The sequence below is a fragment of the Mus caroli genome, chromosome 7 (genome assembly GCF_900094665.2).
Source record: "Mus caroli chromosome 7, CAROLI_EIJ_v1.1, whole genome shotgun sequence".
Lineage (NCBI taxonomy): Eukaryota > Metazoa > Chordata > Mammalia > Rodentia > Muridae > Mus > Mus caroli.
This window is the reverse complement of record NC_034576.1, coordinates 101,125,870-101,153,143: the sequence shown is the minus strand read 5'-3', so window position 1 is coordinate 101,153,143 and position 27,274 is coordinate 101,125,870. Positions and strand designations below refer to the sequence as shown.

Here is a 27,274-nt window from a genome sequence, read left to right as displayed (position 1 = left end):
AGCTTCCTAGTCCAAGGCCCCCTTTCCTGTTCCTATGTCCCTGTGACGACAGCCATGGGTCAGGCCACTCCCTGCTTAAAGAGCTATGATGTCACTGTGGTGGGGCTCATACCACCCCTCCCGTCTTTCCTCCCTCTTGGATTGTCCACATCATCTCACAGATCACACAACCACACATGTCCTCTGTCCCCCTCTCCTTCCTGCTCTTTCCAGCCTGTTTGGTTATCGCCACCAAAAGCCCTTTCCAGTTCCCCACTCTCTTTCCTCTCCGGCTCCTCCCTCTTTGCTTCCCTCTTCCCCACCTCCTCCCTCTCTCATGGAAAATTCCAGAGGCGAAGGCTGGAGGAACTTCCTAGGAGGGCTCCATGCTGACCCTGCAAAAATGGCCCAAAGGGGTCTCGAGTGTCTGTATTCCTTGGGCTCAGGAGCCAGGAAAAGGCCACCGAGGGAGGGACAGGAGAGACATCGTAGGGGCTGCTGCCACGCACAGCGGCACAAGTCTGAAGCATCCTGGGTCTCTGGCCTTCCCTTTGCTCTCCCACAGCCTGACACACTATTAGCTGGAACTTGGCCTCTGTCCTCAGTACCCTTCTTAGCCCTTCTATTCATGTATACATCTGTTCATGGCATTGCCCTAACCGGTTCCTTTTCTGGCTTCATCTCAGAATGCTCATGTTTCCACTGTTGGGCTTTTCCCTCTCTCTCTCTCTCTCTCTCTCTCTCTCTCTCTCTCTCTCTCTCTCTCTCTCNTCTCTCTCTCTCTCTCTCTCTCTCTCTCTCTCTCTCTTTCTTTCTCTGTGTGTGTGTCCATGTCACCTCATTACTCTGTCGCTCGTGAGGTTGCCAGGTTGGTGTTAGAGTTGGCTTTGGAGTTGAGGTTCAGTTCTGCTGCGAATAGGGTGGCTGGGTGACCTTGACCCCAGCCTAAATACCTTCATCTAAAAAGATGGCTCCTACTTACCTTGTGGGACTGTGGAGAAGATGGAGTCCCAGACACCGCATCCACATTAGTTCCCTCTTTGTGTGACATGAAAGATGCTCTACAGCTACGTGTGAGAGCCTCACGGTGTTCCTAGTACCAAGCCTTTAAGGAGCCCAGGCCTCAGGGTTGGGGGAATGGCTAAGTCAGTAACGTGCTTGTCATGCAGCAGAAAGGCCTGAGTTCTGACTCCCAGCACTCCACAGAAAGGTTGCTGTGTGGCATGCACCTCCACACCTAGCGATAGGGAGCCTGAGACTGGAGCTCATTGGCTAGTCCAGTCAGTAAACTCTGGGTACAGTGAGAGACCCTGTCTCAAAAACTAAAGTGAAGAGCGATCAAGGAAAATTCAGCATCAACCTCTGGCCCTATTTGCATGCACACACACCTAAACACAATCTACATACATGTATACACACATGCACACACATGTACTCATGCACACCTGTACACATGTGTGTACACACACGGGCACACACAGACACACACACACACACATCTGGCTAGACCCTACATAGTTGAGAGACTTGGTCTGTAGATCTGGGGCTCAGAAGAAAGGCCAAGCCATCAGTGGGAGGCCACTAAGTGTCTCGCTGTCTGTGAATGGGACAATCTGGTCTGCCTCCCAGGAGAGGGTGCAATAAGCCACGGGAGCCAGGGAACATGCTCTAAATGAGCTCTACCTACTTGTCATTTGGTACAAAGTGTGACTAATGAAAAGCCAACGAACCCTTTAATACATACCTCCTGGTGCCCCCAGGCCTTCTGTGTGGTGACAGGACACTGATCTCTCGCTGCCCTTCAGTGGTCAGGTGGAGTCTCCATGCAAGTCGATACAGTTGGTTAAGCCTACCACTGCCCTCCCTCCCTCTTCCAGCCGGCCAGCCAGGACACCAGCCTGTAACTCAGAAAGCCTGTCTGCTTCTGGAATGCCTTGCCTGCCCCCTAGTGGATGTCCTAAGACCCATCTCTCTGAGACTGGCACCTTGAACAGGACATGAGTGAGGGTCAGGGAAAAGGGCCTTGTAGACCTCAGACCCTTCAGGAGGGAGCCAGGATTGGATTGGGGACCTTGACTTCTCATTAAGGAGCAGCTGGCCCTCTCCCCAGGACCTCCAGGCTGTCCAGAGACTGTGTAGGTGATGGACAATCCATGTGTCCCTCTCTGTAGTATGTAACTGCCTCCTGCGGAGTGTGGCCCCTCTTTTCTTTTGAGCAGTGTTCCCCATACATTGGCATCCTTACACCAGTGCTTACTTAACAACTGTAGCTGCCTCTACCTCTTCTGTCACATTAAATTCCTTCTCTGTTGACCAGAGACTCAAGTTACAAGAGCAGGGCATAGACCTGGCCCTGCTCAGGAAGCTCCAGGTCTCAGATCAGTACAGCCAGAGTGGCTGGGAATGAAAAGCCATGGCGAATATCTCTTGCATAGCACTCAGGGGTGGGACAAAGGCTTCAGGGAAGGCTTTGGAGGGCTTCCTGTAGGAAGTGGCAAAGAGCAGAGACCTGAGGAGGAATCTTTCAGGAGAGGTGGTAGCCAAGGGTCTGGAAAGAAACACCAGGCTGTGCATGACTGCAGTTGCTGTGGGGTTGTGAGCAGAGTCTGTAAAAGAGAGGCTAGGCAGCTGACATGCCACAGAGCCTAAACCACTGGGTCCTGAGTGGGCATCAGTCCAAGGAAGGATCCCATAAGAAGCCTATGGGCTCCTTGGCCTTGTCACTTTGCTTATTTGCCCACTCACTAATTCAGTCCCTCACCTGCCTCTACCTGGGCATCAGGCTAAAGGAATGAGCTGGAGAAGGCTGCCGCCCCAGAGATGCCAGCCATAGCAACTGTTAGCTCATCCAGAGGAGGCTGTGGAGAAGGTTTATAGCAACAGGAGGAGGCTTCTTCAGATGGGCTTTGATGGGTGTGTAGCGATTTACTGGGCGTTGGAAAGGACTAAGGTCATTTAGGTAGACAGCGGCAGGAGCAAAGCTGGGGTATCCCCAGGGGCCTGGGGAAGAGTAGAGAATGTGCCACAACAAACGATCTGGGGGTTCTGGGAGCCTGTGGTGGGGCAGAAAGATGCAGAGCCTGGAGGCGAGCTAAAGACTCTGCAGTGTTCCAAGTCCACTACGCCAAATCATGCCCGATTGCATGATGAGGGACTGACTGCTTCCAATCACCTGGCTCCACCAGGGACCCCTCTGCTGCAGTATGACCCCCATTTCCTAGTGAGGCTGGAATGGTTCTCCCCTGAGAACCCACTCCCAAAGGATGGTGGGACAGAGGGACATCTCAGTCACCAGCTAAAAGCCAGCATAGGATTCTGCCTGAGTGTGTGAGCTCATGCAAGGCAGCAGGCTAGCTTCTCTCCAGAGCCACTGTGCCTGGCTCCAAAGTCCCCACAGCTCTCTAGAGGAGAGCCTTGGTTCTGGAGGCAGACCCCTGGGAACATACTGGGGACTGTGGCTTTTTGGAGGGGGGCTTCTCTAGCGCTAGGAGGCAGGGGTCAGGGAAGGGAGAGGGCACACTACCCCCTCCAACTCTCCATCTCCTGGTTAATAAGATGGACAAACAGTTCCTTCAAGGGCCATGGGTATGGTAGAGCTAAAGACAGGCCTGGCCATGCTGAGCAGGCAGTATGCAGGGCATAGTGGGGGTACAGCCCACTCCCCAATTCTGACAGAGAAGTGTAGGGCAAGGGAACACCCTCAGAGAGGCCAGCTCACATAACTACTTGTGCTTAATTGGCAAATTTTAGAGCCAGTGCCCCACTCCCCACCCCAAACCCCAGGTTCTTCCAAAGGTGTCAGTGCAGAAGTCTGAGAACAGCTGCCTGGGCCACCAGTGGGGACATCTCCTTGGTGACCAGCTGGCTGGCTGCTCTCCTGTACTGCTCAAGTGTGAAAGCCTATAGGTAAAGCCAGCTACACTAGAAATGGCACATACATGGGCATGCACAGACACATGTTATAGGAAATACAGATGTGAGCTGCACAGTGCTCACAGCAGAGCTTACACAAACACTCAGATTCAACCACACACATGCTGAAGCCAGGCTTGCAGCTCTCCAGGCTCACAGATACACTGTCACATACACTCAGAAACACAAAACACAAGTGCATAGACACAGAAACTCATAGACAGTGCTTGCATGACACAGTGACAGCTCACAGAGGCTCATTGTGTTCTGCCTGCTAGGGTTCTTTGAGCTCTGGTGTCTACACAAGGCTCCGCAGAGATTCATGGGTCAGGTCACTTACATGTGTACACCCTAAGTCATAGCTGTCCCATATCCTGAGTTTGAGTGGCTTCCACTTCCTGACCCCCCCCCTTTGATTGCACAAGAGCCCACAAGGCAGTAAAGGCATTTGGCCTCTGTAGTGCAGTGGGGACGGAGGCTCAGAAACCTGTGTGATGGTTGAGGCTACGCAGCTCGCAGAGGGAACACCAAAGCCTAGGTGAAGGCAGTTTCCTTGTGTTTGCCCATCATGTGCAGATATCTCTGTGTCCCTCTGTGTACCCCAGGACATTCACAGCATCCACATGCTCAAGTATCCAGACAGCCTCACTGACTATCTAACCAATCACTCATGTCTCAGATGAAGATACGGAGGAAGGCTTCCAGTAAGAGCTACGGCCTGAGGCAGGCCATGAAGACCCACAGAGAAAGCAGGTCCTCCATAGCTATACCACACAAGCCATAGCCACATCCCACCAACACACAGGAGGGCTTCCCCTTCCAACATCTGAAGGATGACTTGGTGGACTGGCATAATGTCTCCACATGCTTAAAAGGATTCGGTGCAAAGTTACACAGGTAGGGATGGCCAGGTGAAGGGAATCTGGACACAGTGACCCTAGAATAGTTTTCCAGAACCCCTAGGCTAGAGTCTTACCATCAGCTCCTTCTCCCAAAGGGCTCCAGCTAATAATGGGGAAATGAGTTACATGTGTGACTGATCTTGCTGGCTCTGAAATCAGCTGCAGGGATTTGGGGGAGCGTTCTTTGATGTGCTGCTGTTTAATGAGTTGGGCTCTTTTCTTCTTCTTCTTCTTCTTCTTCTTCTTCTTCTTCTTCTTCTTCTTCTTCTTCTTCTTCTTCTTCTTCTTCTTCTTCTTCTTCTTCTTCTTCTTCTTCTTCTTCTTCTTCTTCTTCCTTCTTTTTCCTCCTCTTCCTCCTCATCCTCATTATTATTCTGAACTCTCATTTCCTGACAGCCAAGGAATTCTCAGTCCCTCTCCCCCATCCTGAGATTCTGGGGCCCCACACTGGACTCTCAGCACCGTGCTCCCAGATGCTGAAGTTGTGGACCTGTTCTGGTGAGGCAGGGGAGTAGTCAGGACTGGGCTCTGCCTATGGGCCCAATGGTATACTCCAGGCATTCTGAGAGATAGAGAGTCCTTTTGATGCTCTTAGGGAGGATAACAAAGAAGCCCCAGAAGCACTGTGATGGGGCTTGGGGCGAGGACAGAACACACACACACACACACACACAGAGGGGGGGTGGTGGTGGTGGTGCACTGGCCAAGCCTGAAGATCCCTCTCCTGCCCAGCTTTTACTTTTGCCCAAAAGAGCTGTGTCACTTGAGGCAAAGGCTCCCCGTACCCTGGCCTTGAGCCCTTAGCTATGTGCTGGGGACAGGATCTTCCATAAGGAATAAGGGACTTGGAGACAGTGAGCTCTCTGCCTCAAAATGGCTTGTCCAGCACTGCAGGGTGGAAGGGGGTATTTCTATTTTTATTGTTTTCCTGACAGGAGGCAAGGACACCCCTGGATTCACTAGGGAAGACCCCAGCTTCTCATACCACTCATGGGTAGCAGACAGCCAGGGGGCTGATATTCCTAGCAGAGCAGGGGTGGTGGGGGCATCTTGACTGCCTTGGCTCCTGCCCACTGACTCACTATCAGGGACCTGGCCCAGCCTCCCCTGACCTCCTGGGCTCAGCCAGTGCCTGGCGTGCTTTGGCAAAGCCAGTCCGGATTTCTTGGTTTATTCGGTCCTGCCATGGGTCTCTGAGGAGAAAGGAGAGATGAGGATTATAAATGACTGTTAGAGCAACAGTGAGAGGTGGTAGGGCTTTTTAAAGGGGCCAGGCATGCCTTCTGCTCTTATGTCTGCTGACACCTAGCAGCATGCCCTGGGCACAGGGGTACACTGGACATACTGCACATACCAGACCCACTGGGCATAGTGTGCATACCAGGCTTGATCCTTCCCACCTTAGTACTGCAAGATCCCAATGCTCAAACATGTGATGTCTTCTGCATGGTCACACAGTGACTTGCCATCAGCATGTGTGACCACCTCTCTGTGCGCTACTTGGGATATGACTCTGGGAGGCACTGGAGCAAAGTGTTCCCTGAACCCCCCCCCCATAAATGTTCACTTTCTCATGCTCTGCCCATGATGCCCAGAGCTGGCCACCTTCTCCCTCCACCCCTCCACCCCCACCCCTGGCATTGCTTTGGTCCAGACAATGAAGCAGGCATCTGAGGGACAGCCAAGATGTCACAGCATTCCACAGGAGTAAAACCCAACACTTCACAGATGCAAGGCAGGCATTCTGCCACTGAAGCGCACTCCCAGCCCTCAGAGACACCTTGGAGGCTGGTTGGCAAGTGCAGAGGGAGAGAAGGGAGCTTTGTGGTTGGATGTCTGCCTGAGGTGTGTTGGGGGTGGGGCTCTCTGAGTTCTGTTGCCTGGTAGGTGGCTTTGCCATCACAAAATCAGGGTAAAGCTTCTGTCTCTGATCTTTGTCCCACTTTTGATGGAAGTAGCATGTGTACACAGACGCTGTGAGTGTGCGTGTCTGTGTGTACAAATGCAGACCCCTGACAGCTCACATGTAGGCTCTGAGCACAGACCCTCCTCTGCCTGCCTGCCTGAGGCTCTGGGTCAGAAGATGCTCCTTGCAGCTAGTCTCCAGTTCCTTACTCCCTGAGCCAGAAGATGAAAAGGTTTCTGGCACTTTCTGAAGTCTCTGCCTGAGAATGGGAAAGTCGTCAGCCTAAGGAACCTGGGTTGATAAAACGCAGCCAAGCCTGCAGAACCCGGGCCTGGGACAGAGGAGTTGGGGCAGAAAGGACTTCAGTGAATTGTGGACATGGACAGAGCCTGGGTGGAAACAGGGCAAGAGAGGCCTGGGACTTCCTCAGGCTGTGACCAGATCAGATGAATAGAGGGAGTCTGCGAGCTGAGGCCTGAAATGCAGGAAGGGGCAGGGCTACTGAGGGTGTGGCTCAGCGGAGGAGCACAGTCCAAGTTCAGTCCCAGTACTACAAACAAACAAATAAACAAAATGACTTAATGATAAAAAGCAACAAAACAAAGGCGCTAAAAGTAGCAAGGCATCTTAAGCCATAGCAACAGCAAGAGCAAAGGCCCTGGGGTGGGAAGTCTTAGGTGTGCTTTAGTGGGTAGCCCAGAAGCCCCCGAGGAACTGTCCAGCTGCAGGAAACATTGGAGTAAGTACTGGCAGGGGTGAAGGCAGTGGCTCAGAGCAGCCAGTTAGATTCCCAGCTGTGGCGACCCTTTTTAAATACAGTTCCTCATGCTGTGGTGACCATTGACCATGAAATTATTTCATTGCTAGTTCATAACTATAATTTTGCTACTGTTTTGAGTCATAATGTATGCAGGATATCTAGTATGTGACTCCCAAATGGGTCGCAAACCATAGGTTAAGAACTGCTTTGTTAGAGGCACCTGGGAGGGGCCTGGTGCAGTCCCAGACTGATGTCCCCTGGTGGACTAAGATCCTTGGGCATCATGGTCCAGAATCTTCTGTCCTTTAATAACACCTATGCCTGCTGCCTTTGTCTGTGGAGGCTGCGCATGGAGGCAGGGGAGCGAGGATCAGCCTGTTGGAGGTACCCACTAATGTTCCACATGGCCCTCTGAAGGACATGGTGAAGGACATGGTGCTCTCAAGGATGGAGGACAGAGAACATGCTGTCAGAGACCCAAGCTCTAAAGGATCTTCCTCATGCCACCCTTTGATGTTCTGTTAATGTAGGAGTCCCGTGTCTGTGGCAGATAGTGACAAGGACACAGCTCAGAAGAAAGACCCTCAGGGCTGGATGCTGGATGTGTATGGCATGTTTCTGTGTGGTGTCCCCGCCGATGGCCTGTTTATGCAGCTTTTGTGGGGACACAGGAAGCTCTCACACTAGCTAAGTGAGCGTCCTAGGGAACTCTGTTGCACCCCAAATGGTGGCTCAGCCAGGCTGTGGAGCAGTCACAGCTGCCACCCGTTTACACAGAGACAGTGCTTAGTTAGCACCAGGCAAATTATGTATTTCCCAGGTCTTTCCAGTAGTCAGGCTTTTGATAATCTAAAAGAACAGGATCACCCCTAATAGGGAAGTGTTCTAGTTTTGAGGAAGCCCTTACTCACCCAGGCTTGATAGACAGAGGTGTAGGCAGGGGTCTGCAGAATCCTACCTTCCCTGTCAGCCAGTAGGTCTCCTCCAAGCCCTTCCCCTGGAACAAAGAGGAAGAGGTGGGAGACCCAGACCCTGAGAAACCTCTCCAGGCAGGGAGAAGCCTGGCTCTCCCTCTTTACAACTATGTGACCTTGGCCAACTTACTTCACCTCTCTGTGCTTCCTCTGTTATCTACTAAAGCCATTGTGAGAATTAGATAATGTAATACTTACCAGTTAAAGAGATGAAGGCAGGCCTGGGATGCTAAAAACCTGATGCATGCACTGTGTAGAATTCCTTCCAGCCTTCCCTTGAAAGACTCTGCAGCCTTCCTAGGACTGGGTGGGAGGGAGCTGTAGGACACTGGGCTCCTATGCTATTCCAGCCCGCAGAGTTCCTCTTTTGACCCAGCTCTCTGTTTCTCAGGACACACCATGCCATGCTCATGTCCCCAAGTCAAACTCTCCTGCCCTGGGCTCATTCCCCACTGACCCTAAGCCTCCTCTAGCTCTGTTAAAGCCCAGAGTGTCACAGACAGACAATGGCCCCCCAAGAGCTTGAGAACCTCAGTGCCTCCTGCAGCTACACCTCCTGCTGTCGCATCATCTCAGTGCCACTGAATCATAAGGAGTGCCTCATCCTGAGGTCCAGTCACAGCCCGGGGCAGGGGCGGGGGCTTTACACTAGGCAGCCCCTGCATCATAGTCAGGCTGTCCCCTAGCAGAGGAACTGGGGAGGAGGATGGGACAGGGTGAGGAAGGGGAAGCCAATGCCTTTATCAAGCATTGTATTAAAGAAAGAGGAGGAGGAGGAAGAGGAGGAGGAAGAGGAGGAGGAGGAAGAGGAGGAGGAGGAGGATACAGCTAAGGCTCAAGGCTTTTCTCTGCCTTGAAGGAGCTCATGGACAAGTTCAGAGCCCAGGATCACACTGTGACTGTGGGAAGCCATTCATGGGTGCACAGGGAAGTTATGGCAGCCACTATTTGGAGGAAATGGGGATGTTCTTGGGCCAGGGTAGGCTTTGGTGAGAGGTGTTTTCTGAACTGGGTTCTGAGAGATGCACAGGAGTCGAGAGTGTTATAGAGAAGGCACAAGATCAGAGCTGTCATTGGATCGGGTCACGAGATAGCCTTTGCTTTTCAAATTGGTCTTACTGAACTATTCAACATGGGGGTATTTGGTTCTTTTCATAGCTGCTCTGAGGGTTATAAGCGTTATGTGTGCTGGGCACCAGGGCACTGCACAGGTGGATCATCCATGGCTACAACTTCTCTGACATGCCCCTGACACTAGAAAAGAACCAAATGGCTCCCAGGGAGAAGCCTTTCTTGTCCCTAAATTGGGACCATAGAGGATCACTTCTATGCCCAGCTCACACAAACTGGCCATCTGAGGCCTCCTGATGCCCAGAAGCCAGTCTCCAAGGCAGTCCCTCACCTTCAGTTCAGTCTGACCCCTGACATCAATTTTGTAGCCTTCATCAAGGCTGAGCAGGGCCTGGACAGTGCTTCGGCTGACATGAATCCTGTAAGCTAAGAAGAAAGACAGAGATCAAGTCATTGCCTGGTGGCAATCTACTTCCTAAGAACCTATGACTCCAGCCCCAATCAGCCACACAATGCAGTTACTATGCATATGATTCTCTCTCCTAACCCTCTCATTCTCCTAGACAGTTGATTGCTAGGAGGGCCCCCAAGAAAAAGCAAATTGTATAAATGAAGTGTTAAGAGGTGGTGTCCCCCACCCCAAATAAAAGAGGTGGTGTCCCAGGAACACAATATTTGCCTGTAGAACTACCACATCCAGCTACACAGAGTGTGCACGAGCTACATTAGGGACTGCACCATCTACACCCAGACAGGTCCTAAGATGTGGCAGTGTTGGCTGCTTTCTTCAAGCCATCAGAGTAGCTTCTCTCTATGTAGGGGCCTAAAATGTTGGAGGTGTCTACATGGTGGCGTTGGAGCTGACCTAACATAACAGGGGTTGACATGCAGCCAAGTAAAATCCCAAGCTGGAAGAGGCCATCTGACTGTAGAGGGAGGATACCAAGGTCTTCCAGGCAGAGAGTGCTCAAGGACACTGGGCAAGTCGATTGCAGCGCTAAGGGGAGGACCCAGGTTTTCTGCCTCTTGAATCGTTGTCTTCTCTGCTAGTTATCCCATGAGATCATTAGAAAAGCTCCATGGGAAGTTAAAGGACACACATCCTTCCCTTCTGTTCCCTGTGCTGCAGCCTAGGGAATGCTGCCACCAGGAGGGGACATGGTGACTGAAAACTTTTCCCCACAGACAGTCTAGGTTTGTTGAGAAAGACTTCTCCCAGGGACGGGAAAGAAGTCAGAGACACTCACGCAGCCCAGTGGACTCCATCCTGGAGGCAGTGTTGACGGTGTCCCCAAAGAGGCAGTACCGAGGCATGGTGAGACCCACAACACCTGCCACACAGGGTCCTGAAAAACCAAACGTGCATGGGGAGCCCAGGGGCCAGAAAGAAGTTCCAGGGTCCACCTCCCATGCCACCACACCACCCTCTGTGTGTCCTGAGCTGAGGGTCATGGTGGTGTCTGGAGTAAGCGTCATCTCTGAGGGAGGTCATGAATGTGATAGGCTCTGGGCTGGGGCCTGGCCAAGTGGGAGACAGAGAAACAGTAGCTAGTGCTGTGACCAGGGAAGCCACCTGGAGAAGTGGCAGTTGACCTGTCTTGAAGGGAAGATGAGATGGGCAGGAGATGAGGTTCAAAGGCCTGAGAAACTGAAGCTGACCATGGAGAGGCTGGTGGGGAGCCACAGGGGGAGACTGTGGAGATCAGTGATGGCTCTGAGGCTACAGGGGGGCTCCACTCTGCTCCTAGAGGAGGAGCCACAGGGGTGGGAGGAGCATAGAGACCCTTCTGTGAGGCTTTTTCTACTCCCAGGTCGTCAGACATTTAGTTGTCCCCATGACTACAGGATATTTCTGCCTCTTCCATCAGACTATCGACTTCTCCACCTGGAATCAGCTGCCCTTGACCAGATGCTATGGGCCGAAAACTTCAAACCAAAAACTTTGAACCAAGTAAAACTTATGAAATCTGAGTGTCTAGGCCCTTTGGTAGCCAAGGGTGACCAGAAACAAAACTTTCTGACAGAGTGTCTGGATGCCTGCCCGAGGTCCAGATGCCCCACTAGAGCTGACCCACCACCAGTGCTGTTGGCATCAGGACCTCCCAAACCTATGACATCACATAGGCGACAGTGCAACCTACAGACTTGTTCCCAAGACAACGGCCACCATATTCCCAGCATCCACTTGGCTCACCTCCCACCTTTACCTGCGTTATGTCATTTTCCATATAAATAAGGGGAACACCTCTCTCTTTCTCTCTCTCTCTCTTTTTCCCCCTTTTCTTTCTGCCACCACCTCCCTTCCAGCCCCTCTCTCTCCCAATAAACCTCTCACACGTGGAACTGTTTGGGCCCAGTGTGCTGTGTTCAGATGCGAGCCATTATTTTAACACATCAAGTGCCCCTGGGAATTCTGGGAGGTTGATCTGGCCTGGCCATGTCCCCTGCCTACCTGAATGCAGACCGGCCCTGACACGGATGGGCACATCGGGTGCATGCCTCATCCGGAAGTTGCCTGCATAGCTAAGGATGTCCAGGGCCAGGTTGGCGATCTCAGCAGCGTGCCGATTTCCGTTGCGCCGAGGGAGACCAGAAGCCACCATGTAGGCATCCCCTATGGTCTCCACCTGCAAACAGCAACGTCATGCTGGGGCAGCCTGTTGCACACCCAATCCTACATGCTGCCGATCAGTAGCCCTCACCCTACCACCCCCAGATCTCACACACTCTGCAGCCTCTGCCAGACCTCCAGGCCCAGGGCAGGTGACTCTGTGTGTGTATGTGTGTGTGTGTGTGTGTGTGTGTGTGTGTGTGTGTGATGGCTCCATGGGTAAGAGCGTATGCAGCTGAGTTTGGTGATCTGAGCTTGAGCCTAGAACCCTCATGGTGGAAGGAGAGAACTGGTTCCACAAGTAGTCCTCTGTTCTCCACATACATGCACACACATGCACACACATGCACACGCACACACATGCACACACATGCACACACATGCACATGCACACACATGCACACACACGCACACACATGCACACACATGCACACACATGCACACACATGCACACACATGCACACACATGCACACACATGCACACACATGCACATGCACACAGAGAGAGAGAGAGAGAAACAGACAACAGGCCAACAGAGACAGACAGACACAGAGAGAAACAGACATACAGAGACAGACAGACAGACAGACACAGAGAGAGAGAGAGAGAGAGAGAGAGAGAGACACACACAAATTAAAGAGGAGGAGGTAGAAGAAGGAAAGAACGTTCTGGAAGCACCACAGCTCTGCTGCCTGCATACACTGGGGCTTCCCTTGCAGCCACAGCTCTTCCCTGTGAGCTGTATGTGGAGTTAACAGAGCCAGCTGTAACCCTGCCCACAGGGAACCCCCTGAAGCCTCAGGACCCAATGTCTGTGTGATGCCCCCTCCACCACACCCCTCTACTGCAGGGTTATTTGCCTCTCGAGACACCGCAATGCCCCACACACCCCAAGTCATGTACCTTGGCTCTTACCAGCCCCGCCCCCCAGCCCAGCACTGCAGGGTCAGCCACATTGGCCCTCACAGAGGTAGCGTGCCCAGAGCTGCCTGGAAACAAGCAGCCACTTGCAAGGGAGGCCATGGCTGCCTGTAATGTATGTGCTTCCTTCAGAGAGGAGGCTACCACAGAGGAGAAGCAAGACAAATGGCTGCCTTCCACTGAGCATGCTTGTGGACTCTGACTGTGCCACCTACTTGCTGTGCAGCCTCCATGAGGGACTCTTGCCCTCTCTGAGCTTCATGTGTATGAAGGGCTAAACCATCCCACCAAGGGCACACATAGTGCCAAAGATGGCATGCTGTGAAGACCTCGAGGCCAAGCTCTCCCTCAGGGCAAGGCCTGAGAATGAGGAAGGGCTGAGGTTAGCCGCTGCTAGCCTTCTGTCGGTGACTGCCTCGTCTCTTCTAATCTGCAGAGCAGATCTGAGCCACTGGTATTTCAACCCCATGTTTCACTAAGGGGAACTTTGGGCTCAGAGGGTGGACAAGCTTTGGGGTTGTTTGATGGCTTAGATGGCTAAGACCTCACATCTCACACAGCAGGCTGAGCTGGGAAACCACACCTCTCCCTGTCCCTTTTCTCCTGTCCCAAGCCTTGTCCCAGCACTCAAATTCTTTGCTATGTACAGAGAAGTGTTCACCCAGCAATGCTGATGCTGGGGTGGTCCTTCCACCCAACCCCCATTACCAACTCTCATCCCTATCCTCCATTCTCTCCCTCACCCCTACCCATACCTCCACCCTTGCAGGAAGTGGTTATATGGTTGCTTCTCAGCCCAGAAAAGATTCAAAGCGGTAACTAGATCCTGCTGTTGATGGGCGGGGTGGGGGTGGGGGTGGGGGGACCAAGGCAGATGGGGGAAGTGATGAGAGATGCACTACACATCACAGAGACTGGGCCTGCTGTTCCCCACATCTGGAGGGGTGTGCGGGCCTTGTTTGATTTCATTTCCCTCTGCTGGGAAGATGCAGGCCTCTTGGCTGGAGTTCAGAGCAGAGCTGAGCCGTGATTCAGAGCTGGGAGGGCCACATGTGTGAAAAAAGATTGGCAGAGGCAGGAGAGACAGGCCAGGGGTAACTTGGAGCAGATCAAAGCATGGAGGTGCAGGGAGACCTGTGGGACACACAGGAGGCCGGGGTGTGCCCATTGGCCTTCCAGACATCTTAGGAGGCATGGGGTCCCCAGGGGGAGCAGAAGAGAGGCTGGGGTCTCAAGTGGCATTGGCAAAGGTGTCTGGTGGTCACCACCATACTGTCTGCAGGAGAGAGTGCTTGTGGTAGCCTGTGGACACTTGGGGTTCCTCGTGGCTCTGCTGTTGTCTGTGTAGACCCAGGCAGGCTTCCTTCCTCTCTGGGCCTCTGGACTTAATCAACAAATTCTGCCAAGGGGAGTTTTACAAGTGCCAACGAGAGCAACTACCTATGCAAGGGAGTGAATGGGAGACTGGAAAGATGGCTAGCAGGGAGCAGGGAGAGAGGAAAATGGTGAGTGAATCAGGAAGAGGAAGGGTTATATGAGAAGGTCTGGTGTGAGACTGGGTGAACACTCAGAAAAATGTGGTGGTCCATAGAGGTGGAGCAGCTGCAAATACACTCAGAGAAGAGCTGGGTCAACTCCAGAGGGCTTGTGGGCCACTGTGACCTTATCCCAAGAGACTCTATGTCGCGAAGAGGGTGAACTTCCTACAAGGAGCTGAGGGCCCAGCAGCAAGTTCAGCCCTCAGGTTCACCAGAGTCACTTCACCCCACCATCTCATCTGTAAGTGAGGGGTGCTAGCCCTTTCCTCCTAAGTCCTCATGCACACAAAGCCCTTAACCTGGCATCTTGTATACAGTAGGTGCTCAGTAAGTGCTGGGGCACTACAAACAGTGTAAGCAGTTTGCCTGACTCTTTCCGGAAGAAATCAACTTAAATGTCACACTCCATCCCTCCTTGGATTCACATCCCCTGCAGTGTGGCTACAACACCTACCCTCAGCTGGTACTGCGTCTTCCACCTCTTCAAGTTGTCTCCCTCGGCCAACAGAATTTGTCAGGAAAAGCAGTGTGCCAACCCCAGGCGAGAGCTCATGGGCTAACATGCCTCTGCCCTCTCTCAGAACCCAGCTATACATGTGAACCATCTCAGAGAGGCTCTGGGCCAGAGCCCAGTCCCTCCAGTCAAGGTTCCAGAGATGCAGAAAACCACACTAAGATCAGCAAGCTGCCCACCTGGCCCACATCTGGCTGGAGATGCCTTGTGAGTCCAGGAACTTCTTCAAGCTCGTTCTGGGGCTTGTAACAAATGGTTTCTTTGTATGCTCCTGGACTTTGAGATTATTCATTACACAGCAAGAGTTAATTGATACAAGAAGTGGATAGATGCAAATCAGCAGTGCTGGCTACAGAGAGAAGGTCGTCTGTTGTCCTCACCTTATACACATCATGGCTGTCGAGAACAGCATCAAACAGCGTGTAGAGATCATTGAGGAAGCCCACCACCTCAATGGGCTCACTCAAGGCTGAGATGGTGGTGAAGCCCACGATGTCACTGAAATAGATGGTGACCTGGTCGAAGTACTCGGGCTCCACAGTTGTCCCCATCTTTAGAGCGTGGGCAACAGACCTGAGAAGTGAGAGGGGCCATATGAGGACCATGTTTTTCCAGCCTGGAGGCTGGGGATGTGGTAGGGAGGATGTCCCCGTTTGGCTAGTGTGTCAGCTACACTGGTTGCACCTGTCCTGACTTTCTCAGAATTAAAGCCACTCCTTGCTCTTGGGGTGTGAGGCAGTGCATACCAACTCTGATATGCACAGCTCAGTGTCCAGTATATGGGGAAAGGCTAGAAAAATACATTAGATAGATGAGAAGAAATGAGGGTGGGAAGGGGATCAGTCAGTGAAGGGGCACGCAGGAGGACCAGGGTGGTATGCGTGCTTGTAAACCCAGTGTGGAGGATGTAGTGACTGGAAGGTCCCTGGGTTGCCAGTCCTCCCATCCAAATTGTAGGCCATGAAGATGAATTCAATCTCAAAGAGACAACGTGGGAAGTGTTCTAAGAAATGACACTTGGGTTTGACCTCTGTCCTTACACACATGTACATGCATGTGCACTGAAGCACGAACACATGTGTAGGGGCATGGAGGTGTTTGTGCTAACAGACATTCCCTAGGGGAACCTGGAACAGTACATACACAGGGTTGTTCCCTCAACAGCAAAACCTGTTTTTCCTGCAGAAGGCCGGAGCAGATAGGCTTTCTAGTCTGGTGGAGCTTTGAAATCTGTGTGGCCTGAGCTGGCACCAGACCCTCCTCCAGACCCTTCTCTTAAAATTGTTTTTCTCAGTCGCTCTATATAACCTGTCTCTATGGAATTTTACAAGAGTTTCAACTTTACAAAGAGTTTCAACATAGTCAGGGCTGATCTGTATTTAGCTTACTTTGTTCCTCAAAGAGATCCAAGTATGCTTTGTTGTGCATGTGGGATTGAGTTCATTATCACAAGAACGGTTTTCACCAGGTTGTGCTGGGCTTAAATGTGCCTATTGTAAACAACTCAGGGTGAGACCACCAGAGTTTGGACCAACACTGGCTCCTGAGTGTTGTGACACCAAACTGCCTTCTTGCCGCCATCGTCTCTCCCACCGCTGCCCACCAAGGTCACAGAAACGCTTTCATCTGATTCCCAACATGGAAGGCTTGACCCTCAGAGAAGTAAGAGTGTTTTTAATGTAAATGGAAGCAGAGGGCAGGAGTTTGCTTCCCTCACCCAAGGAGCTGCCACCGCAAGTCACAGAGTGACACCTCACGTGTTCTCAGTCCTCGAAGACCATGCATTTTATGCCATTTTTGAGGTGTCTGTTAAAATCCAGGGGAGCACCTGGTGGCGATGACTCACACCTTTAATCTGAGTACTTGGGAGGCAGAGGTGGGTAGATATCTTATGAGCTCCTACTTTGAGGCCAGCCTGGTCTACAAGGTGAGTTCCAGGACTGCCAAGGCTACACAGAGAAACCCTGTCTCAAAACAAAACAACCACCGTCAACAACAAATGCAGGGGAGCAGCAGCTCTGTGACACAAAGTCACAAACGACTGTAAGATACAACCCTTGGTGTTCTGAACAAGGAACCATGCTGTCAACAATCGGGAACATGGGAGCCAGAGTAAAAAGAGCCTATAAAAAGGGAGATAAGATCACTGTCAGTTATTTTGCAATCTGGCTGTAGTAATGGACTCTCTTCAAGGGGACCATAATAAAGAGGAGACACTCCAGACACATCTCAGCAGAGAGCAAGGCTTGCTAAGGAAATGGGTGGCTCCCACCCTTTTGCAGATGGTGGCAGTGTCACTAAGTGGCCCTTGGCCCCACCCATGTATCAGCAGGCCTAGACCAAGGCGCCAAGCTCCACCCAGGACCCAGGCCACTCCCCTTTTCCATGATGCAAAAAAGGGATGGAGATCCAAATTTGATTCCCAGGGGGCAACCACAGACCCAGAATCAAGGGAGAAATTGACCCAGTATGAATTGACCAGTGGCCCTTTCATGGGGGAAAAATTAAAACAAGCCCAACTTCTAGAACAGGAACAATAACTAGGACATATAGAACCTGTCATCAGTCCTTGGAATTCCCCAATTTTTGTAATTCATAAAAAAGCAATGGGTTGAGACGGGGATCACTGCTGCCAGTCTCTCGTTTTCATCGTAGGCACTTCTTTTGCAAAGGTGGCCAACGTACCTAAAACCCAAAGGACTTTCTGTAAGAAATGTGGCAAGCAACAGCCTCACAAAGTGGCCCAGTATAAGAAGGGCCAGGCTTCCCTGTATGCCCAAGGAAAGTGGCGCTAGGATCGGAAGTAGAGTGGCTACAGTGGGCAGACAAAGCCAATCTTTTGAAAGAAGGCCAAAACCACAGAGAAGATTGTGCTCAGACTTGATGTTGAGCCCAACTACAGATCCAAGAGGATGCTGGCCATTAAGAGATGCAAGCATTTTGAACTGGGAGGCTACAAGAAGAGAAAGAGCCAAGTGATCCAGTTCTAAAACTTGTGTTCTCTGAAAGGAAAGTACTGAAGGGGTAGAAAAATGACCTGCTAGAGAATAAAGTTATTGTTAATGAATTTTTTTTAAAAAGGGGAACAATAGATTTCAACTGTTACATGATCTCAGGGGCATCAATGCTAGTATGAAAATGGGGGCCTCCAGCCAGGCTCTCTGCTTCTGCTATGATTCCTCAGGGACATTGCATTCCTAGACTTGATCTAAAAGACCACTTGTTCTATATTCCTTTGTGTCTTGATGCTAGAAATGTTTTGTATTCTCCGTTCCTGCTTTAAGCAATCAATAGCCAAGCACCTGATATCAGGGGAAGGTTTTAGCACAAGGGATGACAAATGGCCCCATGGTGGGCAATGGTTGCAGGGGTCTCCCCTGGGCAGCAGTGGGAGAGACTCTGGAGGCAAGAAGGAAGTTTGGTGTCACAACACTCAGGAACCAGTGTTGGTCCAAACTCTGGTGGTCTCTTGTTTACAATAGGCACATTAAAGCCCAGCAAAATCTGGTGAAAACCGTTCTTGTGATAATGAACTCAATCCCACATGCACAACAAAGCATACTTGAATCTCTTTGAGGAACAAAGTAAGCTAAATACAGATCAGCCCTGACTATGTTGAAACTGTTTGTAAAGTTGAAACTCTTGTAAAGTTCCATAAAGAGCGACTGAGGAAACCAATTTTAAGAGAAGGGTCTTGGAGAGCGTCTGGTGCCCCCCACACAGATGTGAGTTCTGGCCACACAGGTTTCACAAAGCTCACCAGGCTAGAAAGCCTGTCTGCTCCAGTGGGTGGAAAATGTGTTTTGCATTCCTACCATTGAAGAAACAACTCTCTGTGCATAACATTCCAGGTTCCCCTAGTGTGTGTCTGTGAGCACAAAGACCTCTGTGCCCTTACACACGTGTGCTTACACAGTGTGTAGGGATGAATTACTGAACAAGCTCGTCGAGACCAGGCTCCCTGAGCACCTCCTGAGTTCTAAAGCCCCAGAGGAGGGTAGGGGCCACTGGCACCCTCTGCCACTCACGGAGGGAGCATCTGCGAGAGCAGGCTCTCTGTCTTCTGCCTCTCCAGTTCCAGCTCCTCAGTCCGCTCCTGGACCAGATCTTCCAGGCTTTCGGAATACTTCTCCAGCATCCGCAGCATGGAGTCCACAACACTGGTCTTCTTGCCTTGGTTGATGCTTTTGAACTGAAGAGAAAACAAGATCTCGGTTTCGTTCATAAGGATCAGTGCCTCCTGCACACAGCTTGGGAGGGATCCAGGCAGAGCCCCAGCCTTGGGAGGTGGGATGAAATGGAAGATGATATGTGAATCATAAGGACACAGGGGCCCCGAGGGATGTGGGAGAACCTCTGTGTGAGATGGGCAAGTAGGAAGAGAAGCTTGGCAGAGAAGTTTGTGTCTGGGCAAGCATTATCAACAAACCCAGGTCTCACAGTAATGGTGGATGGATGGGTAGAGGCATTATGGATAGGTGAATGGATGAACGGGGGCATGGTGAGTGGATGGATGGATGAGTGATGGATAAGTGATTAAATAGATGGACAGCCAGGTGGACAGACAGACAGGCAGATGGGTGGGCATACAAATAGATAAGTAAACTGTATGAAACTCCACTTTACTGCAACCTTTAAATACCTGAGGCTATTAGGACCAAAGGAGACTAAAGATTAAAAAGAAAAAGGGTTAAATCCAGGAGTGAGGTTTGCAGGTAGAAATTTATCATTGTTTAGCTACAAGCTTCTTAGCAACAAAACCAAATGGAAACAGAGGATCAAACCCATTATTCCAAAAAAATACAAGAGAGAAACCTCTTTTGGGTTTTCATATTAGGTCACTGGGCCATAAACGACACCTCTTTCCAGCCAACATATAAAAGGCTAAGAGAAAGAGGGAGTTTAATTAGCCAAGCCAGTGGGTAAGAGTTCAGGCTGTCTGACTCTGCCTTTCCTGCCATGTGATGTGGTCCTGCCTTTGTAATGCCAAGCACAGTGCGAGCCCATCCACCCTTCTTTGCCATGGGCCTCAGGCAGGGGTCTTTCTCACAGGCACCCTTCACTCAGAGCCAGTGCCTCATCCCCTGGCTTCATAGCTAGGATGACCTCTAACCTCCACAGGAGATGACAGCCTGGTATTTGAGGAACCTGTGCTCATTATAACTCATCTCTTCCCCCCACCCCCCCATAAGCCTTGGAGCTCGGTAACTCTGAAACTCAGGTCCCCATCTGCGATGTGGGTACTACCCATGATGCTACAGTAGGCATGGGCATGTGTGCTAACACCCCAAGGAGCCTTGCAGATTGTCTCTGCCTCCCAGGTTGCCTCTGCCCCTCCTCAGCTGCCCCTCTGGCTTGTTGAACTTCACCTTGGTAACTTGGTGCTGTGACTGGGGACTGTGAGAGTAGAACAGGAGGCAGAGATGTGCCCCTGGGTTTGATGGGCTGGTCCTGGAGGAGAGCTGTCCTGCCCAGTCAGGCCCACACAGCCCTGAGAACTCGTGCAGGCTTGCCTCAGCCGTTCCACTACAGTCCCAAGGCTGGCCAGGGGACCCCAGAGTCCCTCTAATCTCTTCAGTGACTTGGGAACCAGGGTTGTCTCCATAGTCATTAAGGGCTTCTCAGGTGCTAGGAGGCCTGGTTCTGGGTGAGGCTCTTCAGACAGACAGACACATCCCTTGGGTACTTGTCTCTGCCTCATTTATCTCCTACAGAAGCATGACCATGGCGTTGTGCTTCAAAAGGTCACCTTCAGGATGGAATGACTTAAAACAGGCTGGGCACTGGCAAACATGGCTCTCTAAGACTGTCCCCCTCAGAGGGGTGTTGCTGGCCTATGTCCCCTGACTACCTGGCATTTCCAGACTCTGGAAATGCACAAGGCCTGTATGGGGCCAATGAGGCCTGTGGACAGCATTGCTTATAGGCACCTGCTCCTCTGGGGAGCACTGACCTGTGTGTAGATCTGGTCCAAGCTTGGCCTGTCATCTGGAGCTTCCTCCCAGCATAGCTGCATCAACTGGATACACTCGAGGGGACCCTGGTCAGGGGACACCAGTGGCCGGCACAGAGGAGGGGGAGATGCCACCTTCCGGATGATCTCTGCAGCAAACCCCATGGATACCTTGGGTCAAACTGCCTTGAGAGATTATAGGAGGGGGTCTTGGGGCAGGGCCGAGATGGGGGGTTCTGGCCCTAGGGATGCTCCCCAAGCTCTTTCATCCATGACTCATGCCTGGCTGGTCAGTGCATTACCACCTTGTTGTTCTCCTGGATCTCCTTCAGGCTGTGGCTAGAGGAAGATTTGGATGAGGCGAACTAGGTTTAAATCCTGAATATGCTATCACTCTCTATGGGGTGGTGGAGAAAATAGTAAACCCTCAGCCTCGGTCTCCTCATCTGTGAAATGGGATTAGCAAGGGCCTCCTCTTGAAGGGTGCTGAGGGAGGAGGTGTGGAAGGTGGTGCCTGGCACCTGACAGACTCTCCCCAACGCTACTGTTCTAGCCTTGCTCTTGAAACCCAACCACACAGCTCTTCCTACCAGTCTAAACATCCAGAGACTTCGCAAAAGAGGAGAATACAGCCCTCAGCACCTAGGTATTCCTGATCCACAGGGGGAGGACCATGTCACTATATCAAGGCTGAGAGATCAGTGTCCTGGCTCTCTGGCTCTGCCACTCTATGCCCTGGTACCACACCCCACTCCAGACACCTGCCGCTGGCAGAGCCAAGAATTCATCAAGGGGGAGAGGAGGACCTGCACGCCATGCTCAGGTTCTGAGCCTGAAGCTCAACATAGGTTTCTGTCATCTACGTACAGTCTATGTAGGTCAGGGCACAGCAGGGGAACCCCGCAAGGAGACCTGGGACCCTCCTGTCATGGAGCCTGTGAGAAGCCTGTTCCTCTACAGTCCTCTTCTCTCTACCTTAGGTTGGCTACCTTGATGGAGATAGTAAAGGAATCACTATCTCTTTACAGTTTTGGGGTTGGTTTTTTTTTTGTTTTTTTGTTTTTTTTTGCTTTGCTTTGCTTTGCTTTGCTTTGCTTTGTTTTGTTTTGTTTTGTTTTGTTTTGTTTTGTTTTGTTTTGTTTTGTTTGTAGGTTTGTATTTGTTTTGTTTGAGATGGGAGTCTTTCCCAGGCTGGCCTCAAACTTCTTATGAGGACAAAGATGATCTCAGATTTCTGATTCAGATGTGTCCCAAATGTTGATCCCAAATTCTATGGCCACGTGCCACCATGCCTGGTTATACCATGCTAAGGTTCAAACTGAGGGCTTTGTTCATGCTGGGCTACCACTCTGCCAGAGGAGCTCTGTCCCCAGCCCTGATTGCTGTGTTTTTGAAACAGTGTAGTCCATGCTTGTCTGGAACTCACAATATAGCTCAGATTTTACTCAAATTTGCCATCCCCCTGCCTCTGCTTCCCAAATGCTGAAGTTACAGGTCAGTGCTATCATACACTGTCTACTAATGTCCAATGTTATAGACAAGGAGACTGAGGCTTCTCAGGCTGGGGCTGGGGCATCTAAACAGGACAGTAAAAAGCAGACATGAAAATATGCTGTCTAGAGGGTCCCAGCCTCAGGCGTCAGACTCCAAGGGCCTCAAACCACAGGGACTGAGAGACTGTGTGCTTACAAAGAGGTGCGTGCAGATGGAAATGATACAGACCATGCACACTCGGGCAGCTGTGCTTTGAAAGCATACCGTTTGCATCGTGATGAATGAAATGTAAATCCATTTCAAAGCATCTCAGATTTCTGAGTAGCATCTGTCATCGGGGTTGCTGCCGTCAGCAGATAGTAAAAGCTGAAGACAGCGTGGGGGCTCCAACATTCTGCATAGGGTGTGTATGGGGGGGTGGGTGTAGAGGTGGGGGTGCACTGTGTGGCTGGCAAGCACATACAGGTCGGAGGTTGATGTTCGGTATCTCCCCTAATCAATCTCCATAGTATTTTTAATGACAGGATCTCTCAATAAACTTGGAGCTTGCCAGCTTGGCTAAACTGTCTGGCTAGCATCCCCTGGGCTCCTTCTGTCTCTTCCTCCCTGGTGCCGTGCCACCACACCCAGATTTTTATGTAGGACTGGGAAACCACACTCAGGTCCTCACAATTGCTTGGTAAGAGCTTTGCTGACTGAGCCATTCCCCCCAGACCAGGGTGCCAGCATATCCAAGGTTAGAAAATGCATGCAGGATGAGAGCGATGGCCTGCGCCGCTCTCCAGGTTCTCCTGCTGTGCCAGGTCCACAGTTCACACCCAACATGTCTCTGTTCTCAACAGTGTTGGCTTCTGGTTCCTGAGAATGCCATGCCTGGATAAGGAGACAGGTCTCTGGGACTGGGCAGATGGGGAGTTGAGGGGTACCTGCAGGAGCATCCTAAGGTCCAGGGAGCCCTGACAGAGACCACATAATGGAAAGACATTTCTGAAGACTGGCCCTGGGATTAGGGTGGCAAGAGAAAAAAAAATCTACAAGGCAGGTGGTAATGGGGAAGTATGTGTGGCAAACACCTGGAAAATGGAGACAGAGACTTCAGATAGCGTGCCCTCTGGGCAAGTAACCAACCTTCCAAACACGATGCTACCCGGCCACATCAGCACAGAGCCTAATGTCCAACACAGTTATATTGGAACTCCATTTTAAAGATGAGAACATTGGGACTCAGAGTGGGTGTGGGCTGTGTAAGTCAATAGAGCATAGACACAGGGCGGTGACGGGCTGAGAGGGGACATATGGCCCAGGGAGGAACACTCGCAGATGTGTGTGGGAAGCACACATCTTCTTGGGAGAAGAAGCAAGGGTTTACTGCTCACACAATGTCCACAGCTGGCCAACCACTTTGTGTGAGCTGCTACAGACAGCAGTTCTCACCGTTAGGCTTTAGGCATGTGTGCCCAACTTTCCTGAAAGTCACAGAACTTCCTAGCTATCCATGACAGCAGCCAGGGAGGCCAAGAAGGGGAGGAAGACATTTACCTTCTGCTGAGAGTCCCCAGGAGCAGTAGGGTGGGTCTCGGGTCAGTACCTCCTGCAGGATGATGGCCAAGCTGAAAACATCACCTTTGAAGGTGGCCTTCCCAGGACCCCCAGGCCCCCGCAGCAGCTCAGGAGCTGTCCACAGAAGCTCTGCAAACAAGAAAGGGTCACGCGGCCATCACACCCTGTTCCCGAGTGTGTCTGCTCTCCTGGATTCCCAGGTTAAGGGCCTCAGGTTCTTCCAGAACAGAAAGTTCATCAGTTCTAGGTCCAAACACAGAAACTGTGGGGTACTGGAGATCCCTTTCTTCCCTGGTGTCACAAGCACCAATGTACCACACCCTACTCATGGCCCCTTGCTCCCAAGCTGACCTTCTGGGGCTGGCTGGGACCTGGAAGAACAGTGAGACTCCAGGAACTCTGCATAGCCATGGTCAGTGATCTTGAGCACAAAGCGAGTGTCCACCACACAGTTCCTGGACTTGAGGCGCCCGTGGGGGAAGCGCCGATGGTGCAGATACCGCAAACCCTGGGAGGGGGCATTTGGGGTCAGTGAGGAGTGAGAAGGACCATGGACTGTCCACAGAACCCAGTGGCCTTCTGGCCTCAGCTCTGCTTTTATCCTGTTTGATTTTTAAAGGCAGGGGAAATCTGAGTGCTTCCCATCTACCCCTCCCCCTTGACTTAGCTCATAGGGAGGCTCTCACTCTGATCAGATCCAACAGTAAGGAGGCCTTGAAGGTCCAGTCTAGCCTCAGGTCCTCATTCTGCAGCAGGTCCTCGAGGCTGCCACGGGCACAGTGCTCCAACACCATTGCACTGACCCCAGGGCCCACAAAGAGGCCCAGGAAGGCAGTAACATTCTCATGACTCATCTCCCGCAACTGCAGAGACAAGGGGCACCTTAGAGTCCCCCAGGGGGCCTTCATCAAGGCCCCCTGGGGTAGATGGGTAATGAGGTGGTTGGATGGGGTGAATGGATGGGTGGCTGGATGGACAGATAGATGGACAAGGGGATAAGTAGGTAGATAGATGGGCAGTAGTAGGTAGATGGTGGTGGATGTTGATAGGTGGGATAATTGAATGGATGGATTGATGAGTTGATGAATATAAATGGACAGGGATTGGATGAGGAAATAGGTGGGTGGATGATCATATAGACACATTGATGGATATATAGATAGATAGACAAATGGATAGATAGATAGATGAATGGAAGAATGGATGGATAGATGAATGAAAGAATGGATGGATGGATAGGCAAATGGTTGGATGGATGGATGGATGGATGGATGGATGGATGAATAGATGATGGATGGATAGTTAGATGAATGAACAAATGGATAGATGAATGGATGGATGGTTAGATGAATGGATGGATGGATGGATGGATGGATGGATGGATGGATGGATGAATAGATGATGGATGGATAGTTAGATGAATGAACAGATGGATAGATGAATGGATGGATGGTTAGATGAATGGATGGATGGATGGATGGATGGATGGATGGATGGATGGATGNATAGTTAGATGAATGAACAGATGGATAGATGAATGGATGGATGGTTAGATGAATGGATGGATGGATGGATGGATGGATGGATGGATGGATGGATGGATGGAGGAATGAGTGGAAGCATCTAGGATGGGTGAGTGGGGGAGGTGTCAGTATCTCCAGTAGTCAGATTTAGGTCTATTTCTCAACTTGACTGAAGCCAATGATCTGGAAACTACTGATCCTTTCCCCAACAGCCCACAGGATTGCAGGAGGAAGGAAAGCTCAAGGATTCCTGCCTGCAGTGAAAGAAAGCAGCCTCCCCAGTGACTGGGTCCAAGCAGGACAGAGTAAACCCTTGTTTGGCAAGGCTTTCTTCACAAACATGACTCAGGACTCAACTAAATGTTCTCCCTCCTCCGACATGCCCAAGGCAGAAGCTTGCATGGAGAGATAAGGATGGCCCTGAAGCCTTTGCCAGTCCTGCCAATGGAGAGGTGATCTCTGACACCCCCTCCCCCTGAGTGTGCTCAGTGACTAATATGAACTCCTGAGCACCGTGGGGTGGTCTTGTATGTTTGGGGGGTTCAGAGTTTAGGAAAGGGCAGTTTCCACTTCAAATGGCCTGCAGCATCCCAAGTATGAAGCCCTTCTCTGGACCCAGAGAGACTAGTGGATGCCTTCAGAGTTTAAGAAAGAAGTCATATCCGGTGAAGCTTAGTCCTCAGCTGCCCTGCCTGCGAATGAAGCTCTTCAGTCCCTGTGGACCAAGAAACCATCCGAAGTGATCCTGATAGTAAATATTTTAGACTTTACACATCCCTGTCACAAACCCTCACTTCCACCACTGTGGCAGGGAAGCAGCTATAGACAATACACAAAGGAGAGCGTGTGGCTGTGTCCCAACATTATTGGTAAAGACATGCCTTGGGTCGGATTTGGCCTGCAGGCCACAGCTTGCCAAGTTCTGACCACTGAGCCTTATAGGCTGATTCCCACCCACTGCAAAACTGAATAGAATTGCCCAATCAAGTCCTAATCAAATTTCTTACAAAAGTATAAGATGCAAAAATCATCATCAGTTTTAGACACAGTACTTTAGAGTATACTGCAATACACCAGTAGACAGCCAGAATGGCACAATAAAGGCTCTGGGAAGTTCTGTAGCTACCCCAAGCAACCTACAAATGTGGCTGACCCCGCATGTAAGACCCTTTTTCTTAGAGAAGCTGCTCACAGTAGCTACAGGGAAATGCCTAACTATCTCCAGTCACTTAATCTCTCTGAACTGCATTTAAGATCTCGAATGCTGGGAATAATAATAATAATAAATAATAAAAGTTACAACTGAATAAAATTCACCATTTCTCAAAGGCATTGTCACTTGCTGGAGACGGCTCTAGGTCACCCTGTACACTCCCTGCCCTTCTCACAACTCCCCTGGCTGGGTGGTATTGGCTCTGCCTTACAGGACACCACCTGAGGTCTTCCTGGGCCCTGCCCTTCCTCCCATGTGATGGTGATAATCCTGGGGACAGTTAGTGATGGTGCCTGAAGCTCTCTGAGGAACCCCTTCTCCAAAGGCCAGGACTTTGCCTGGCCAACAGGAAAATAGCAAATCCAGGGATGGACACAGGGAGGCAGGCACAGGCTAAGGATATGTGGTGGTACCCAGGTTCCATTACTGGGAGAGAAAGAGC

The 27,274-nt window shown here is 51.2% G+C and overlaps 1 protein-coding gene and 1 pseudogene across 1 annotated transcript in view; one reads left to right on the top strand and one right to left on the bottom strand.

Annotated features, from left to right (window-relative positions):
* Positions 1–5,690: 5,690 nt before the first annotated feature.
* Positions 5,691–27,274, bottom strand: part of LOC110298578 (olfactory guanylyl cyclase GC-D) — a 37,545-nt gene continuing 15,961 nt past the window's right edge. Inside the window, exons 9-19 of the mRNA XM_021167907.1 lie at positions 24,783–24,959; positions 24,448–24,604; positions 24,076–24,225; positions 21,043–21,191; positions 19,118–19,281; positions 15,470–15,662; positions 11,957–12,131; positions 10,752–10,850; positions 9,836–9,930; positions 8,371–8,456; positions 5,691–5,986 (exon numbers count right to left, since the gene is read on the bottom strand). Coding sequence (XP_021023566.1) covers positions 5,878–5,986; positions 8,371–8,456; positions 9,836–9,930; positions 10,752–10,850; positions 11,957–12,131; positions 15,470–15,662; positions 19,118–19,281; positions 21,043–21,191; positions 24,076–24,225; positions 24,448–24,604; positions 24,783–24,959 — 1,554 coding nt within the window. The 3' untranslated portion in view covers positions 5,691–5,877. The remainder of the gene's footprint in view (positions 5,987–8,370; positions 8,457–9,835; positions 9,931–10,751; positions 10,851–11,956; positions 12,132–15,469; positions 15,663–19,117; positions 19,282–21,042; positions 21,192–24,075; positions 24,226–24,447; positions 24,605–24,782; positions 24,960–27,274) is intronic.
* Positions 17,190–18,079, top strand: LOC110297329 (annotated as a pseudogene).